The sequence below is a fragment of the Cetorhinus maximus genome, chromosome 19, assembly GCF_964194155.1.
Source record: "Cetorhinus maximus chromosome 19, sCetMax3.hap1.1, whole genome shotgun sequence".
Classification (NCBI taxonomy): Eukaryota; Metazoa; Chordata; class Chondrichthyes; order Lamniformes; family Cetorhinidae; genus Cetorhinus; species Cetorhinus maximus.
In genome coordinates this window covers 61,049,067-61,068,484 of record NC_135897.1, presented here as the reverse complement: position 1 = coordinate 61,068,484, position 19,418 = coordinate 61,049,067, and the positions used below count along the sequence as shown (strand labels likewise).

The window sequence follows — 19,418 nt, the reverse complement described above, 5'->3', positions numbered from 1 at the left end:
GGAGCAGCGAATGCAATAGACTAAATTGAGGGAAGTGCAAGTGAAATGCTGCTTCACTTGAAAAGAGTGTTTGGGCCCTTGGACAGTGAGGAGAGGTGAAGTAAAGGGGCAGGTGTTGCACCTTTTGCGGTTGCATGGGAAGGTGCCGTGGGAGGGGGTTGAGGTGTAGGGGGTTATGGAGGAGTCGACCAGGGTGTCCCGGAGAGAACGATCCCTGCGGAATGCCGCTGGGGGGGGGGGGTGAAGGGAAGATGTGTTTGGTGGTGGCATCATGCTGGAGTTGGCGGAAATGGCGGAGGATGATCCTTTGAATGCGGAGGCTGGTGGGGTGATAAGTGAGGACAAGGGGGACCCTATCATGGTTCTGGGAAGGAGAGAAAGGTGTGAGGGCAGATGCGCGGGAGATGAGCCGGACACGTTTGAGGGCCCTGTCAACCACCGTGAGTGGAAAACCTCGGTTAAGGAAAAAGGAAGGCATGTCAGAGGAACTGTTTTTGAAAGTGACATCATCAGAACAGATGCGACGGAGGCGAAGGGACTGAGAGAATGGGATGGAGTCCTTACAGGAAGCGGGGTGTGAGGAGCTGTAGTCGAGGTAGCTGTAGGAGTCGGTAGGCTTGTAATGAATATTGGTGGATAGTCTATCACCAGAAATTGAGACAGAGAGGTCAAGGAAGGGAAGGGAAGTGTCAGAGATGAACCATGTGAAAATGATGGAGGGGTGGAAATTGGAAGCAAAATTAATAAATTTTTCCAGATCCAGACGAGAGCATGAAGCAGCTTCGAAGCAATCATCGATATACCGGAGAAAGAGTTGTGGGAGGGGGCCAGAGTAGGACTGGAACAAGGAATGTTCCACATATCCCATAAAGAGACAGGCATAACTGGGACCCATGCGGGTACCCATAGCCACACCTTTTATTTGGAGGAAGTGAGAGGAGTTTAAGGAGAAATTGTTCAGTGAGAGAACAAGTTCAGCCAGACGGAGGAGAGTAGTGGTGGATGGGGATTGTTCGGGCCTCTGTTCGAGGAAGAAGCGGGGAGCCATCAGATCATGTAGAGGGATTGGACGTCCATGGTGAAGGCAGTTGGAGCCAAAGAACTGGAATTTGTTGATATGATGTACGGTGTCAGAGGAATCACGGATGTAGGTGGGAAGGGACTGGAGAAGGGGAGAGAGAATGGAGTCAAGATAGCAAGAAATAAGTTCCAAACCTTAGGTACTTGCTGGTGTCATGTTGCAGCTTGCTTTTACAACAACAATAGCTCTGTGACAGAGTATCACTTTAAAAACGTGGGGCATTGTGCCAGTACACTTCATTTTTAAAAAATATTCAATTACGGGACGTGGGCGTTGCTGGCAAGGCCACCATTTATTGCCCATCCCTAATTGCCCTTGAGAAGGTGATGGTGAGCTGCCTTCTTAAACCGCTGCAGTCCATGTGATGTAGATACACCCACAGTGCTGTTAGGGAGGGTATTCCAGGATTTTGACCCAGCGACAGTGAAGGAAAGGCGATATAATTCCAAGTCAGGATGCTGAGTGGCTTGGAGGTGAACTTCAGGTGATGGTGTTCCCATGTGTCTGCTGCCTTTGCCCTTCTAGATGGTAGCGGTCGTGGGTTTGGAAGGTGCTGTCTAAGGAGCCTTAGTGAATTCCTGTAGTGCATCTTGTAGATGATACACACTGCAGCCACTGTTGATTGGTGGTGGAGGGAGTGAATGTTTGTAGAAGGGGTGCCAATCAAGCGGGCTGCTTTGTTCTAGATGGTGCCAAGCTTCTTGAGTGTTGTGGGAGCTGCACACATCCAGGCAACTGGAAAGCATTCCATCACACTCCTGACGTATGCCTTATAAATGGTGCACAGGCTTTGGGGAACCAGGAGGTGAGTTACTCGCAACAGGATTCCTAGCCTCTGACCTGCTCTTGTAGCCACAGTATTTATATGACTATTCCAGTTCAGTTTCTGGTCAATGGTAATCCCGAGGATGTTGATACTGCAGGATTCAATGATGGTAATGTTACTTGCCACTTGTCAGTCCAAGCTTGGATATTGTCCAGGTTTCGTTGCATTTGGACACAGACTGCTTCAGTATCTGAGGAGCTGCGAATGGTGATGAACATTGTGTAATCATCAGCGAACACCCCCACTTCTGACCTTATGATGGAAGGAAGGTAATTGATGAAGCAGCTGAAGACGGTTGGGTCTAGAACACTACCTTGAGGAACTCCTGCAGTGATGTCCTGGGATTGAGATTCTTGACCTCCGACGACCACAACCATCTTCCTTTGTGCTAGGTATGACTCCAATCAGTGGAGAGATTTCCCCCTAATTTCCATTGACTCCAGTTTTGCTCAGGCTCCTTGATGTCACTCTTGGTCAAATGCCAAGTTGATGTCAAGGACAGTCACTCTCACCTCACCTCCGGAGTTCAGCTCTTTTGTCCATGTTTGAACCAAGGCTGTAATGAGGTCAGAAGCTGTTTGACCCTGGCGGAACCAAAACTGAGTGTCAGTGAGCAGGTTAATGCTAAGCAACTGCCACTTGATAGCACAGTGATGACCCCTTCCATTACTTTACTGATGATCGCGAGTAGACTGATGGGGCAGTAACTGGCTGGGTTGAATTTGTCCTGCTTTTTGTGTGCAGGACATGCCTGGGCAATTTTCCACATAGCTGGGCAGATGCCAGTGTTGCAGCTGTACTGGAACAGCTTGACTAAGGACGCGGCAAGTTTTGGAGCACAAGTCTTCAGTACTATTGCTGGAATATTGTCAAAGCCCATTGCCTTTGCAGTGTCCAGTGCTTTTAGCTGTTTCTTGATATCACGTGGAGTGAATCGAATTGGCTGAAGACTGGCACCTGTGATGCTGGGGACCTCTGGAGGAGGCTGAGATGGATCAGTCACCTGGCATTTCTGGCTGAAGGTTGTTGCGAATGCTTCAGCCTTATCTTTTGCATTGATGTGCTGGGCTCCTCCATCATTGAGGATGGGGATATTTGTGGAGCCTCCTCCTCTAGTGAGTTGTTTTATTGGTCCACCATCATACACAACAGGGCGTGACAGGACTGCAAAGCTTAGTTCTGATCTGTTGGTTGTGGAATCGCTTAGCTCTGTCTATCACTTGCTGCTTATACTGCTTCACCAGGTTGACACCTCATTTTTGGGTATGCTTGGTGCTGCTCCTGGCATGTCCTCTTGCACTGTTCATTGAACCAGGGTTGATCCCTTGGCTTGGTGGTAACGGAAGAGTGGGGGATATGCTGGGCCATGAGGTTACAGATTGTGGTTGAGTACAATTCTGCTGCTGATGGCCCACAGTGCCTCATGGATGCCCAGTCTTGAGTTTCTAGATCTGTTCAAAATATATCCCAATTAGCCAGTGGTAGTGCCACACAACACAGGATTTTGTCTCCACAAGGAATGTGCGGTGGTCACTCCGACCAATACTGTCATGGACAGATGCCCTGCAGCAGGCAGGTTGGTGAGGGTGAGGCCAAGTATGTTTTTTCCTCTTGTTGGTTCTCTCACCACCTGCCGCAGACCCAATTTAGCAGCTATGCCCTTTAGGACTCGGCCAACTTGGTATGTGGTGATTCTACCGAGCCTCTCTTGGTGATAGATATTGAAGTCCCCCACCCAGAGTACCTTCTGCACCCTTGCCATTCTTAGTTTTTCGTCCAAGTGGTGTTCAACATGGAGGAGCACTGACTGATTCATCAGTTGGGGGAGGGTGAGGTGGGGGCTGGCGGTATGTGGTAATCAGCAGGAGGTTTCCTTGCCCATGCTTGATCTGATGCCATGAGACTTCCGGGAGTCTGGCGTCGATGTTGCAGACCACCAGGGCAACTCCCTCCCTACTGTGTACCACTTTGCCGTCACTGGCACAGGACATATCCAGGGATGGTGATGGTAGTGTCTGGGATATGATCTGTAAGGTATCATTCCAGTGAGTATGACAATGTCAGGCTGTCACCTGACTAGTCTGTGAGGCAGATCTTCCAATTTTGGCACAAGCCCCCAGATATTGCTAAGGAGGACTTTTTGTTGCTATTCATTCACGGGATGTGGGCTTCGCTGGCTGGGCCAGCATTTATTGCCCATCCCTAGATGCCATTGAGAAGGTGGTGGTGAGGTGCCTCTTGAATTGCTGCAGTCCATGTGGTGCAGGTGCATCCATAGTGCAGTTCAGAAGAGAGTTCAAGGATTTTGGCCCAGCAACAGTGAAGGGACGGCGATATATTTCTAAGTCAGGATACTGAGTGGCTTGGAGGGGAACTTCCAGGTGGTGGTGTTCCCATCTATCTGCTGCCCATGTCCTTCTAGATGATAGCGGATGTGGGTTTCGAAGGTCTAAGGAGCTTTGGTGAATTCCTGCAGTGCATCTTGTAGATGGTACACACTGCTGTTACTGCGCATCGGTGGTAGAGGGAGTGAATGTTTGTGGATGTGGTGCCAGTCAAGCAGGCTGCTTCGTCCTGGATGCTGTCAAGCTTCTTGAGTGTTGCTGGAGCTGCACTCATCCAGGCAATTGGGGAGTATTCCATCACATTCCTGACTTATGCCACGTAGATGGTGGACAGGCTTTGGGGAGTCAGGAGGTGAGTTACCCGATTCCTAGTCGCACGATTCCTTGCCTCTGACCTGACCTTATAGCCACGGTATTTATATGGCTAGTCCAGTTCAGTTTCTGGTCAATGGTAACCCCCAGGATGTTGATACTGCGGGATTCAGTGATGGCAATGCCATTGAACGTCAAAGGGCGATGGTTAGATTCTCTCTTGTTGGAGATGGTCATTGCCTGGCACCTGTGTGGCGCGAACCTTATTTGCCACATGTCAGCCCAAGCCTGGATATTGTCCAGGTCTTGCTGCATTTGGGCATGGACTGCTTCAGTATCTGAGCAGTTGCAAATGGTGCTGAACACTGTGCAATCATCAGCAGTCATCCCCACTTCTGACCTTACGATGGAAGGAAGGTCATTGATGAAGTAGCTGAAGATTGTTGGGCTGAGGACACTGCCCTGAGGGCCTTCCGCAGTGATGTCCAGGAACTGAGATGATTGACCTCCAACAGCCACAACCATTTTCCTTTGCGCTAGGCATGACTCCAGCCAGCAGAGAGTTATCCCCCTGATTCCCATTGATTCCAGTTTTGCTAGGGCTCCTTGATGCCGCACTTGGTCAAATGCAGCCTTGGTGTCAAGGGCAGTCACTCTCACCTCACCTTAGGTATTCCACTCATTTGTCCATGTTTGAACCAAGGCTGTATTGAGGTCAGAAGCCAAGTGGCCCTGGCAGAGCCCAAACTGGGTGTCAGTGAGCAGGTAAGCAAGTGCCACTTGATAGCATTGTTGATGACCACTTCCATTACTTTACTGATGATGGAGAGTAGGCTGATGAGGCGGTAATTGGCCGGGTTGGATTTGTATTGGTTTTTGTGTACAGGACATACCTGGGCAATTTTCCATAAAGCCGGGTAGATGCCAGTGTGGTAGCTGTACTGGAACAGCTTGACTAGGGACGCAGCAAGTTCAGGAGCACAAATCTTCAATGCTATTGCCGGAATATTGTTAGGGCCCATAGCCTTTGCATTATCTAGTGCCTTCAGCCTTTTTTTGAGATCACATGGTGTGAATTGAATTGGCCGAAGGCTGACATCTGTGATGCTGGGGACCTCCGGAGGAGGCCGAAGTGGGTCATCCACTTGGCACTTCTGGCTGAAGTTTGTAGCAAATGCTTCAGCCATATGTTTTGCACTGATGTGAACTCCCCCATCATCGAGGATGGGGATATTTGTGGAGCCTTCTCATCCAGTGAGTTAATTGTCCACCACCATTCACGACTGCATGTGGCAGGACTGAAGAGCTTAGATCTGATCCATTGGTTGTGGGATCAATGAGCTCTATTACTTGCTGCTTATGTTGTTTGGCACGCAAGTAGTCCTGTGTTATAACTTCAAATGAGGTTGACACCTCATCTTTAGGTATGCCCAGTGCTTCTCCTTGCATGCCCTCCTGCACTCTTTATTGAATCAGGGTTGATCGCCTAGCTTGATGGTAATGGTAGAGTGGGGGATATGCCAGGCCATGAGGTTACAGATTGTTCTGAAAAAGAATCATATAGACTCGAAACATTAGCTCTGTCTTTCTCTCCATAGATGCTGTCAGGCCTGCTGAGTTTTTCCAGCACTTCTTGTTTTTGTTTCAGGTTTTCAGCACCCACAGTATTTTGCCTTTATTTTAGGTTACAGATTGTGTTTGAACACAATTCTGCTGCTGCTGATGGCCCATAGCGCCTCATGGATGCCCAGTCTTGAGTTGCTAGATTTGTTAGAAATCTATCCCATTTAGCACGGTGGTAGTGCCACACACGATGGAGGGTATCCTCAATGTGAAGAATGGACTTCGTCTCCACAACAACTGCGCAGTGGTCACTCCTACCGATATTCTCATGGACAGATGCAGCTCCAGCAGGCAGCTTGGTGAGGATGAGGTCAAGTATGTTTTTCTCTCTTATTGGTTCCCTCACTACCTGCCGCAGACCCAATCTAGCAGCTATGTCCTTTAGGACTCGGCCAGCTCAGTCAGCAGTGGTGCTAATTGAATTACCCCACACAGAGTACATTCTGCGCCCTTGCCACCCAAGTGCTGTTCAACATGGAGGAGCACTCATTCATCAGCTGAGAGGGGGGGGGCTGGTATGTGGTAATCAGCAGGAGGTTTTCTTACCCATCTTTGTCCTGATGCCATGAGACTTCATGGGGTCCGGAGTCAACGTTGAGGACTCCCAGGGCAACTCCCTCCCAACTGTATACTACTGTGCCACCGCCTCTGCTGGGTCTGTCCTGCCGGTAGATGGTGATGGTGGTGCCATTATCTGTAAGATATGGTTCCGTGAGGATGACTTTGTCAGCCTGTTGCTTGACTAGTCTGTGAGACAGCTGTCCCAATTTTGGCACTAGCCCCCATATGTTAGTAAGGAGGGCCTTGCAGGGTCAACAGGACTGAGTTTGCCATTGTCGTTTCTGGTGCCTAAGTTGATGCCGGGTGGTCTGTCCAGTTTCGTTCCTCAAACTTTGTACCAGAGACTTTGGTTTGATACAAGTGAGTGGCTTGCTAAGCCATTTCAGAGGGCATTTAAGGGTCAACCACATTGCTGTGGGTCTGGAGTAACATGTAGGCCAGGCCAAGTAAGAACGGGAGATTTCCTTCCCTAAAGGACAGTAGTGAACCAGATAAGTTTTTACAACATTCGGCAATGGTTTCATGGTCATCATTTGTTTCATGGTCCAGATTTGTATTGAATTCAAATTCCACCATCTGCCATGCTGGGATTCGAACCCAGGTCCCAGAGCATTACCCTGGGTCTCTGGATTACTAGTCCAGCAACAATACCGCTACACCGTCGCCTCCCCCAATTTACATATTAAACATGGCTTATGTCAGAAACTTCCCCAATCTACCAGCTAGGGTAATTTTCTGATCAGCTTTCTAATTTGAGGCAACTTGTACAGCTCATGAACTGAATCAGTGTGATACTCCAAAAGCAAAGTCTGTGACTGTGGTGATTTGTCCTCGATCGTCCTTGTTGGCTTTTTGTGCAGCTTTTGACATACCACACCATCCTCCTCCAACAACTTTCCTCTCATGTGATTCCACCCGTATTATCCATTCAATCATAGACAGAGCATATCCAGATAGTTTCACTTTCTATTCCTGCACCATTACCTCTGAAGTCTCCCAAGCATCTATCCATGGTCTCTCCTATTCTACATCTATAGCATCCAAAGATATGGGGTCAGCTTTCCTGTATATACACCCCCCTCCCTTCAGCACAGAACTGGTGGCTGCACCTTCAGCCACCCACGCTCCATGGTTTGGAATTCTTTTCTGAAACGTATCCACCTCTTCGCCTTTCTTTCCACTTTTAAGATATTCCTTAAAAGATACCCCTTTGACCAAACTTTCAATTAACTCCTCCCCATATTTCAAGATTCATTTTCTGCCTCTGAAATACCCTGGTATATTTTTCAACCTTAAAGGTACTAGACGAATGAAAGTTGTTATCACCTGAGACTAAGTTTCTGTAGGGCTCCTAACACATTTTCTCTAGTTATGGAATCCTCCTCCTCAGTCTCCAGTGCTTCTTCAAGTATCTTCAATAACACTGTGCTCTGTGCCAAATACGTTCGGCCTGATACACAGAAGAGGAGACAAAACAGAACTGTCGAACCATGTCAAAAGAGACTGTTAATAACACAAAAGCAAAATACTGCAGGTGCTAGAAATCTGAAATAACAACAGAAAATGTTGGAAACACTCAGCAGGTCTGGCAGCATCTGTGGAGTAAGAAACAGTTAATGTTTCAAGTCAGTGATCTTTCATCAGAACATTTGTCAGATTGTTAAGAAATTGGGTTTAATATAGATGGGGAGTAACCACATAAGTTAAAAAAACAAGGCTTTTCAAAATTCAGATAAATATCAACTAGGGCATAAAAATAAAAACTTACCATGTGACAGCGATGCAAAACCATTGATTAGTCGTGCTGTATACTGTCTGACAATCTCACTCTTTGAATTTAACAAATTAATTAGGCTCCGCTGCAACAAGGAAAATATTATTTACAATCTTTTACTTAGTATTTTTAGAGATAGCTTGAAACAAAACTTTCTGATTATTTTGGCTTAATAAATTAATTTTAAAACTGAAAATTTTACTGTCATCAGTAGAGTCTTTCATTAAGTGCTTAGTCATATTTTTACAGATAGCCTATTTTAATTACTGATAATAGTAAGATCTGCACTTACTATCATCTGCACTTCATTTTTATATTGGGAAAGCAAAGCTTAAGACATTATAATTTAGAACACAAAGTCTGTAACTCCACAGATCAGTAGGTCAATGCACTACATAGTTCTCCGTCATAAAGACTATGAACATTCCAGATTCAGCTCCTAGCTCGTACTGAGTCAGCCATAGGATAGACAAGGGCAGGATGGAAAAAACCCTCATGGAACATCTTTTATTCGAAGAACTGGATTAATAAAAATTTTATTTTGTACTTCATACTGTTGCACATGAAAAAAAAATCAGTATTCTGAACAATTACTTCCTCCAAGTATTCACAAGGGAGACAGACAGCATGTGCTACATGTACTTCACAACACTATCAATAATTTCAACATAAATGATATGCTAGCTATAAGAATATAGATACATTTTTACATTCTTCCAGTACAGAACAAAGGCATAAAAGCTAATGTAGACAGAATTAGTTTAAACTGTGTGCTCACAAATCCTTATCTTTTCCCCTCAACAATACTGATAACACTAAAGACGGATGAAACTTACGGCCGCAAACATTATATTCTGTATTGGCACATATAAATTATTAACTAAGTGAGCTAGTTGGCATGAATGATATAATATGCAGCGAAAAGCACTGTAAGGCAAAAATGCATATCGGGCACAAAATTTGGATGGCATTATGGACACTGATTGCCGATTGGGGGTGTGCACTGCGGCATCAGCCATTTTCAGCATGGCCTGGGTGGCACACCATCTTGAAAACAGCATACAGGCTGACACCCCTTGTCAGTTCTGGAAGCAACTAAGTTGTTGATATCATGACATCACACAGCTCCACCAGCAGATGTGACACCCATTTTGCAAACTTGGACCACGCAGTTCCATTCAATGAATTTGCATGCCGCTCACCAAAAATCAAACTTTCAAATGCAAGAGGGGCCTAGCACTAGTTATTTGAAAGGGCCAGTCCAGAAGAAGCAGATGAGGTACTTTTCACTTACTTATGCTTAGGCTGAGTTTGTGGAAGTACTGTGCTGTGTTTTTGAAGTTAATTTTTGAGAGTAGGTGTCTAAAGTCAAGGTGATCAGGGGACAGCGATGTTAACCTGATGAAGCTACAACACAGGATTACTTGCATGCTAAACAGCAGGAGCAGCATACAATATATAGAGCTAAACAATCCCACAACCAACAGATCAGATCAAAGCTCTGCAGCCCGGCTATTTCCAATCATGAATGGTTGTAGACAATAAAACAACTAACATTCCCATTCTCCATGATGCAGATCCCAGCATTTCAGTGCAAAAGACAAGCCTGAGGCATTTGTAACCACCTTCAGCAGAGTGCTGGGTGGATTATCTATATCGGCTTCCTCCTGAGGTTTTCGCCATCATAAATGCTAGCCTTCAGACAATTTGTTTCATTCCACATGATTTCAGCAAAAGGCTATGAGCCCCAAACAAGATTCTGGCCATGGTGCTGAAAACCTGTGCTCCAGAACTAGCTGCACCCTTAGCCAAGCTGTTTCAGTACAGCTACAACACTGGCATCGACCTGACAATGTGGATCATTGTCCTGTCCACAAAAAACAGGACAAATCCTATCTGGCCAATTGCCACACCCTCAGTCTATTCTCAGTCACCAGCAAACTGAATGGAAGGTGTATTCGATAGTGCTATCAAGTGACACTTGCTCAGCAATAGCCTGCTCACTGACATTCAGTCTACGTTCCACCAGCGCCACTCAACTCCAAGTCCAGCCTTGGTCCAAACATGGTTAAAAAAGCCCAATTACTCAAGGTGCGAAGAGACAGCCCTTGACACCAAGGCAGCATTTGCATTCTGGAGTTTTGGAGTTTAGAAGAATGAGAAATGATCTCATTGAAACATACAAGGTTCTGAAGGGGACTGTCAGGGTAGACACAGAGGTTGGTTCTGCTGGCTGGGGAATCTAGAACACAGGGGTAAGGTCTCGTGACAAGGAGTTGATCATGTAGGACTGAAATGAGGAGAAATTTCTTCACTTGAAGGGTTCTGAGCCTTTGGACTTCTCTACAACAGAGGATTGTAGATGGTCCACTGTTGGCCATATTTAAGGCTGGGATAGAATGGGTTGTTGATCTCTCAAAGAATCATGGGATATGGGAAGCGAGCAGGAAAGCAAGTTGAAAAGCAAGATCATCCATGATCGTAATGAATGGCAGAACAGGCACGACGGGCCGTATGGTGTGCTCCTGCTCTTACTCTTGTATTAATGACAAGTAGCAAAACTGGAGTCAATGGGAATTAGGGGAGAACTCTCCAATGGCTGGAGTCATACCAAGCACAAAGGTGGATGGTTGTGGTTGTTGGAAGCCAATCATGTCAGTTCTGGTCCAATACTGGAGAAGTTCCTCGGAGTAGTGTCCTGGGCCTAGCCATTTTTAGTGTTTCATCACAGACCTTTCCTCTAGCATAAAGTCAGGTGTGGGGGGATTCGCTGATGATTGCAGAGTGTTCAATGCCATTCACAACTTCTCAAGTACTGTAGTAGTACACGCTTGTATGCAGCTAGACCTGAACAACATTCAGGCCTGGGCTGATAAGTGGTAAGTAACATTTGTGTCACACAAGTGCTAGGCAATGACCATCTCCAACAAGAGAGAATCTAACCATCTCCCCATGATATTTAACAGCATTATCATTTCTGATTATCCACCATCAACATCTTGGAGGTTACCGTTGGCAAGTCATATAAATACTGTGGCTACAAGAACACATGCATACATATGAACTTATGAATTAGGAGCAGGAGTTGGCCATTCGGTCTCTCGAGCCTGCTCCGCCATTCAATAAGATTACAGCTGATCTGATTGTGGCCTCAACTCCATTTTCCTTCCTGTCCCCTATACCCTTTGACTCCCTTGTCAATCAAGGATCTATCTTACTTAGCCTTAAAAATATTCAATGACTCTGCTTCTACTGCTCTCTGGGGAAGAGAATTCCACAGATTCATGACCCTCAGAGAAAAATTTTCTCCTCATCTCAATCTTAATTGGGAGATCTCTAATATTTTAACTGTGTCCCCTAGTTCTAGTCTCTTCCACAAGGGGAAACAACCTTTCAGCATCTACCTCGTCAAGTTCCCCCAGGATCTTACATGGACAAAGGCTGGTTAGAGCAGCAGGTCAAAAGCTGCAATTCTACAGAGAGTAATTAACTCTCCTTCGAACTCCCCAAAGCTTGTCCACCATCTTCAAGGGGCGACTTTGATGGAATACTCTCCACTTGACTGGATGAGTGCAGCTCCAACAATGCTCAAAAAGCTCGACACCATCCAGGACAAAATAGCCCACTTGATCAGCACCCCATCCACTACCTTAAACACTCACTCCCTCTATCACTGGCGCACAGTGGCAGCTGTGTGCATCATTTACAAAATGCACTTTAGCAACTCACCAAGGATTCTTCAATGGCATTTTCCAAACTCGTGACCTTTACCATGTAGAAAGACAAGGGAAGCAGGTGCATGAGGACACCAGTATCTGCAAGTTCCCCTCCTAGCCACACACCATCCTGACTTGGGAATTATGTCATTCCTTTGCTATCGTTGAGTCAAAATCCAGGAACTCCCTCCCTAACAGCACTTTGGGAGTACCAACACCCACATGGACTGCAGCGGTTCAAGGCAGCTGCTCACCACCACCTTCCCAAGTGCAATGAGAGATGGGCAATAAATGCTGGCTATGCCAGTGATGTGCACATCCCAAGAATGATTTTTAAAAATCTGACCCAGGTATGGGGGTTGCAGGGGCAATGCTTCTTAGTCTGCAAAATGACCAGGACATGGAGCAGAGGATGCAGAGAGGGGAAACTATGCAAAGCGGAAAGAGGAGGGCTCTACACAGAAGGCCATACCCACTACGGGTTTTTCGAGAGCATTTTGTATACCTATGCCTGGCCCAGAAACAGTGTGAGGCAAATTGGGTTCAACAAGGAGGTAGTCACTGAACTGTGCCACCTCTTCAACCCATCTGAAGCCTCACAGCATGGCAAGGATGGCCAGGCAATGGCAGCAAAGGTCACCATTGCCTCAACTTTTACATCTCCAGTTCCTACCAGGCCAGAGGGGGAGGCATTGCCAACATTTGCTAGTGTGCCTTCTATAGCAGTATTAGGAGGCCATCCAGTCAAAGCTGTTCATTACATCTTCACTGAGGAGGCACAAAGAGGGTGAAAGCATTGGTAGCTTTGCCAGGATAGCAGAATTTACAATGGTGCAGGAGATGTACATGGCGCTGTGGGCCCCATTGTCAACAGGGAGAGGTATAGCAACTGCAAAGGGTTTCATTCCATAAGTGTGCAATTGGTGTGCAATCCTGTAACAACCATCACTTCTGTGAATGTCTGCTACCCTGGCAGCAAAAATGATGTGTTTATCCTGTGCCAACCAGCCCTACCTTTGGTCCTCACAGTGCCTGGCTGCTCAGGAACAAGGGCTATCCCCACTGTATGTGGTTGGTGACACCCATCCCCCATCCCAATAAGTGAGCAGAACAAGTCAACGAGGGCCACAGAACCTCTCTTAACATTGTCACACAAGCAGTGAGACTCCTCAAACAACACTTCTGCTGTCTTGACTGCTCAGTAGAAGCACTGCAGTATATGCCAGAGCAGGTCTTGAAGTTCATGGTGTCTGCATCCTCCGGAACATCACCATTATGAGGGGGCTGTCGTCAGCTTCAGTGACCCGGAGGTCACGTCAGTAAGAGGAGGAGGAGGAGGAGGCAGGGTGGAAGCATCCTGGACCCCTATTAACTGGATGAGTGGTGACAGCGTAGGTTATCAGGCTCCAATTTCAATTCCCCACACCAGCATTACTCAGTGGTGTCCACCGTTAGATCCATCTGAGATTCTTATCATTGCACCTCCTTGGCCACCAACGAACAATAAAAGTACCCAGCCAAAAATCTTTCAAAATATTTTATCCAACAATACATCCAATTACTGTTTAAAAACAGAGCTACTTCATCTTAGCAGCAGCGGTTCTGCCACAAGTGCCGCATGTGAATTGGTTATCAGCTGTCATGGTGGGTTGTTGTTTTCAGTGTTGGCTCCTGGTGTCAAGTGCCGTAGCCACTGATTGTCATGGTGGTACATGCCAGCCCATAAGTGATACATGCCACCCCATAGGTGATGCCACCACTTTCCTCTTTCATCATCAGTGTCTCCCAGATGCAAAAATCAATGCTTAGGGACTTCATATCATGCAAGCATCCTTGAAGTGGTACTTTGGACATGTTAGGAATCTGGCTTCGGCTACTTGTCATACTGAAAATCCTTAGATATGCAACCATCTTCCATCCTATGAACATGCCTGAGCCAACTAAGTTGCCTCTGCTCAATGAGTACCAGCATAGTTGGGCGATTTGCCTTTGAGAGGACTGTCGCATTCAAGATTTTGTCCTTCCATGAGATGTCCAGAATGCGCCACAAATTGCAGAGATTCATGTTGTTGAACTTTCTTTATAGCTGTAAGTTATCCATGTTTCACAGCCATACAAGGTTCTGAGAACATAGGCTTCACAAACCAGTATCTTGGTCCAACAAGTCAGCTTGATGATATTCCAAGCACGTTTTGTGAGTTGGCCAAAGGTGGTAGCTGCTTTCCTTATGCATGTATCAAGTTCTGCATCAAAAGACAGATTGAACTATACACTCCTGTGCATTCCCTTAGAGACTTTCTTGAGTTTGCTTTTGCCAGTCCTTGTGCTCGTACACAGTGCTACCCCAGCGGCTGCAGTGCACCTGATGAAGAGCTGCTAACATTCAGTGGGGACAACTGCAGATGGCCTTGTATGTCGATCTCGAGCTGTTCCGGACCTTGAAGACTCGGCTTTGGACTGCAGCACTTTGGCACAGGGGCAGCAGTCTGGGTTGGCTGGCTGTGAGGCAACAGGAAGGGCACTGGTGTAGTGGCATCGGCGGGTGCACAAATGTTTTCATCCTGAGAAAGGGTAGCCGGTTTATGCACCATGGAGCCACTGCCACGCCCACTAGGTGGCATCTCAGCAAAGCTAGTAATCTGTTAAAGGTCAGATTACTGGCCTTAGCCCTGTGTGTGCATTGCGGTCAGTGGTAAAGAAACAAATTCATAACAGCAAAGGAAAATAAATTTTATGCAACTAGTACTTTCCTAATCTTCATGGCTCAATATCATATTGAGTGCAGCATTCATTCATAAAGCTGGTAAGGAAGTACATGAGCTTTCGAGAGAGATGTCTGATTTTAGTGCCAAATTTGGACAGTTTGCAACTTGGTCTCACACTTTCTAGTAACTCGGTTGAGACTGGTCAACCTATTTTCAAACAGTATCCTTACATTTGATAGTCTGGGTTGGATTTGAATCTTAGGCTCAGAGATAAAAAAAACATCATTAAAACAGTGCATCAACCAATCTCCAAAAATGGTCTTTGGATTTTTATTCCTCCCTTTCCCCAAAAACATGTTATGTGTACACGGCCAATTTTCTACTCAGTATGTCCAACGTATTTGCAACAGGTGAACTCTTTTTAATAAATTTGCCATCCAATTCGCAATGTTAATACCATTTCCAATTCCTGCCTCAAGCTACACACTAGAAAATGAGGGAGGACAAAATAAAGCAAATGTACTGTGATGAAATGGCAACATTTACGGCAATCTACTGCAAAGTAAAGACAATAAAATTCAAATATCAAAGCTTTTTGATTCAGAAGGAATTTTGTTACATTACTAACCTGGCTCTTATTGTGACATTCCAGCAGATCATTGCTAATGTAAGCCTGAAGAACTGTATCCCTTTGCTCTCCAGGATGAGACTGTGTCAGCCGCTATGGGAGTGAAAAAATGTACATTAATCTAATTTTGCACCATAATTTTTAACAAATTTTCATATTCTTTAATCTGTCAGAATTCCAATTTAGCATTCTAATTCACTTTCAGGTTGATGGGAAATATTAATTTAAACTTGGCCAAAAATAAATCCATGCAAAGTTTCTCAAATCTGCAGTCGACTGATGGTGGATTTTTATGATGCTAAAAACGTGACCAGTCACAAATTTTGCAAATATCAGTCATCCATTAATTGTGAAAATTTGGCTCTTCTTCTGTGTCCTTTTGCATGCACATATTGGTTATTGACTCTGGTCCAAATACTTATCGCCTGACTGGCTGTTTCCCATGCAGTTCTGGACTCTTGTCACCTCGCACCTCCTCCTACCCTCTTTCCCCCCTCATTTCATCCATGTTTTGCCATCCCTGGTAAAGTTCCTACCTCCATGCCCCCTTGTTTGAGAGCTGCAAACTGGAGCTCTGCTGACACATGCTTGGCCTGAATTTTCAACGGTAGACCTGACTTAACCTTACTAAGCCCAGGCATTGTTCCCACTAAATTGCACAGCCGCCTGAATGTTCCCACCCAGGATGTGCACAAGTCAGCCCTTAAAAGTTACCACAAGCGCGCAGCCGTGCAAAAAAAGTTTAAGGGCCCGCATACTTAAACAAATTGGCTGTGCACTACAAAATAAAACTTAGAGTCCTTTGCCCCAGTCTCCTTGTTCCAATGCTGAGTGCAAGGTGTTTATCGATTTTTTTCAACTCCAAGATCATAATTATCCAGACAAATGACTCTTTCTTCTTTCCTTGATCCCTCTTTGCCACTTTCGCATTCCAGTACACAGATTATGGCTCTGAAGCGTCCCCTAAGACTTCACCAAGTATCACAGTATCTTTACAGTGCAGAAGGAGGCCATTCGGCCCATCGAGTCTGCACTGGCTCGCTGAAAAGAGTATTCCACCTAGTCCCACTCGTTACCTTATCTCCGTAACCTTGCATATTCTCTCTTTTCAGGTAGCAATCTAATTCCCTTTTCAATACCTCAATCAAACCTGCCTCCACCACCCTTTCAGGAAGTTTGTTCCAGACTCCAAATACCCTCTGGGTGAAACGAAATTTCTTCACACCACATTTACTCCTTTTGCCAATTATTTTGAATCTGTGCCCTCTAGTTCTTCATGTTCTCTTGAGTGGGAAGTTTCTCACTATTTACCCTGTCCATTCCCCTCAGAATCTTAAATACTCAAATCTCCTTTCAGCCTTCTTTTCTCCAAGGAAAATAGTCTCAACCTCTTCAATCTATTCTCATAGCTACAGTTCTTCATCCTGGGAATCATTCTTGTGAATCTCCTCTGTACTCTCTCCAATGCCATCATCTCCTTCCTCAAGTATGGCGCCCAGAATTGGATGCAGTACTCCAGATGAGGCCTAACTCGTGTCTTATACAAGTTCAACATGACCTCCTTATTCTTGTGTTCAATGCCCCTATTAATAAAGCCTACGATACTATATGCTTTATTAATTGTTCTCTCAACATGCCCTGCCATCTTCAATAACCTATGTATGGTCCCTCCGTTCCTGCACCTCCTTTAGAGGCTGTTCCTTTATTTTATACTGTCTCACCATATCTTTCCTGCCAAAATGAACCACCTCACACTTCTTTGCATTGAACTTCATCTGCCACTTGTCTGCCCAATCCACAAACATGTCTTTGTACTTTTGAAGTTCAAGACCATCACAGTTGACAACATTTCTAATCTTTGAATCATCTGCAAATTTTGAAATCATGCCCTGCACACCACCGTCTAGGTCATTAATATATATCAGGAAGAGCAAGGGTCCCAACACTGACTCCAATACAAACCTTCCTCAATCTGAAAAACAACCATTTACTCTGTTTCCTGTCACTCAGCCAATTTCTTATCCAAGTGCCTGCTTTCCCTTTTATTCCATGACCTAGAATTTTTGCTCACAAATCTGTTGTGTAGCACTGTATCAAATGCCTTTTGAAAATCCATATAATACACCACATCAACAGCATTTCCCTTATCAGCCTTCTCTGTTACCTCCTCAAAAAACTCCAGCAAGTTAGTTAAACATGATTTTCCCTTGATGAATCCATGATGGCTTTCCTTAACTACCCTGTACCTGTCTAAGTGACTATTGATTTTATCCCGAACTATAGTTTTCAGAAGTTTCCCTACCCCTGAGGTCAATCTGACTGGTCTGTAGTTGCCAGCTTTATCCTTGCACCCCTTTTTGAACAAGGGTGTAACATTCGCAGTTCTCCAGTCCTCTGGCATCTCCCCTGTATCTAAGGAAGATTGGAAGATTATCCCTTTGGCCTTTGCAGTTTCCACTTTCACTTCCCTCAGTACCCTTGGATGCATCTCATCCGGTCCTGGTACCTTATCTATTTTATGTGAAGATAGCCTTTCCAACACCTCCTTCCTCTCGATTGTAAGTTCTTCTATTGTACCAGTTACCTCCTCTCTCACCTTGGTCTGGATAGCAAATTCTTCCTTTGTAAAGTCAGATGCAAAGTACTCGTTCAACACCTCCGCTATTTCTCCAGCCTCCACATGCAAGTCCCCTTTTTTGTCCCTAATCGGCCCTACTTTTTCTGTTACCACTTTTTTATTATTTACATGCTTATAGAAGACCTTGGGATTCCCTTTATGTTCACTGCCAGCCCCTTTTCATGCTTTCTCCTTGCTTTTCTTATTAGTTGCTTCACTTACCCTCTAGTCCTGCTATATTCAGCCTGATTCTCCATTGTATTTTTTACCTGACATCTGTCGTACACTCACTTCTTCCTTTCATCTTTGCCTCTATCTCTCTCGTCATCCAGTGCTCTCTGGATTTATTTGTCCTACTTTTCCCTTTCAACAGAATATACTTTGACATTGCCAGTAATACTTATTCTTTGAAGGTGGACCATTGTTCAGCCACGGTCTTTTCTGGCAACATTTGATTCCAACTCACTCGACTCAGGTGCATTCTCATCCCATTGAAGTTGCCTTAGCCAATTAATTATCCCTGCTCTGAATTGTTCTCTGTCCTTTTCCATGATTAACCTAAACCTTATGATGCAATGGTCACTTTCCCCGAGAGGCTCTCCCCATGATATTTGATCTACTTGGGCCAACCCATTCCCCAGAACCAGGTCCAAATGTGCACGTCCTCTCGTTGGACTGGGAAAATACTGCTGTAGAAAATTATCTTAAATACATTCCAGGAACTCTCGCTCCTCTTGTCCTTTTGTACTATTCCTATTCCAGTCTATAATTGGATAATTGAAGTCCCCCATTATGATTACTCAATAACTCTTGCACCTTTCTATAATGTCTTTGCAAACTTGTTTCTCCACATCCCTTCCACTCATTGGTGGTCTTTTTACTACGCCAATCAATATTATTGCACCTTTCCCATTCCTTACCTCTAGCCAGAGAGATTCTGTCCTTGACCCCTCTGGAACATTCTATCTCTCCAGTACTGTATTGCCATCTTTAACCAGTATTGCCACTCCCCCACCTCCCCCCCACCCCCCAATTTTTCTTCCTTTCCTGTCTCTCCTAAACTTCTTGTAGCCAGAAATATTTAACACCCAGTCCTGCCCTTCTTTGAGACAGGTCTCTGTTATAGCAATAATATCATAATTCCATTTGTCAACCTATGCCTGCAGTTCACCAGCCTTATGAATCACACTCTGTGCATTTATATGCATGCACCTTAGCCCTGAGTTAGGC

At 45.3% G+C, this 19,418-nt stretch overlaps 1 protein-coding gene across 6 annotated transcripts in view; it reads right to left on the bottom strand.

The window, feature by feature from the left end:
* armc9 (armadillo repeat containing 9) overlaps nt 1–19,418 on the bottom strand; it is a 117,142-nt gene that overhangs the window by 29,267 nt on the left and 68,457 nt on the right. For all 6 annotated transcript variants that reach the window (XR_013579608.1, XM_078563920.1, XM_078563923.1 and 3 more), the window contains 3 exons: nt 15,572–15,664; nt 8,517–8,607; nt 8,075–8,198 (listed from right to left, as the gene is read on the bottom strand). Coding sequence is in view for 5 of the 6 variants with exons in the window: in XM_078563920.1 (XP_078420046.1) it covers nt 8,075–8,198; nt 8,517–8,607; nt 15,572–15,664 (308 nt within the window). In the remaining variant the exon portion in view is untranslated. The remainder of the gene's footprint in view (nt 1–8,074; nt 8,199–8,516; nt 8,608–15,571; nt 15,665–19,418) is intronic.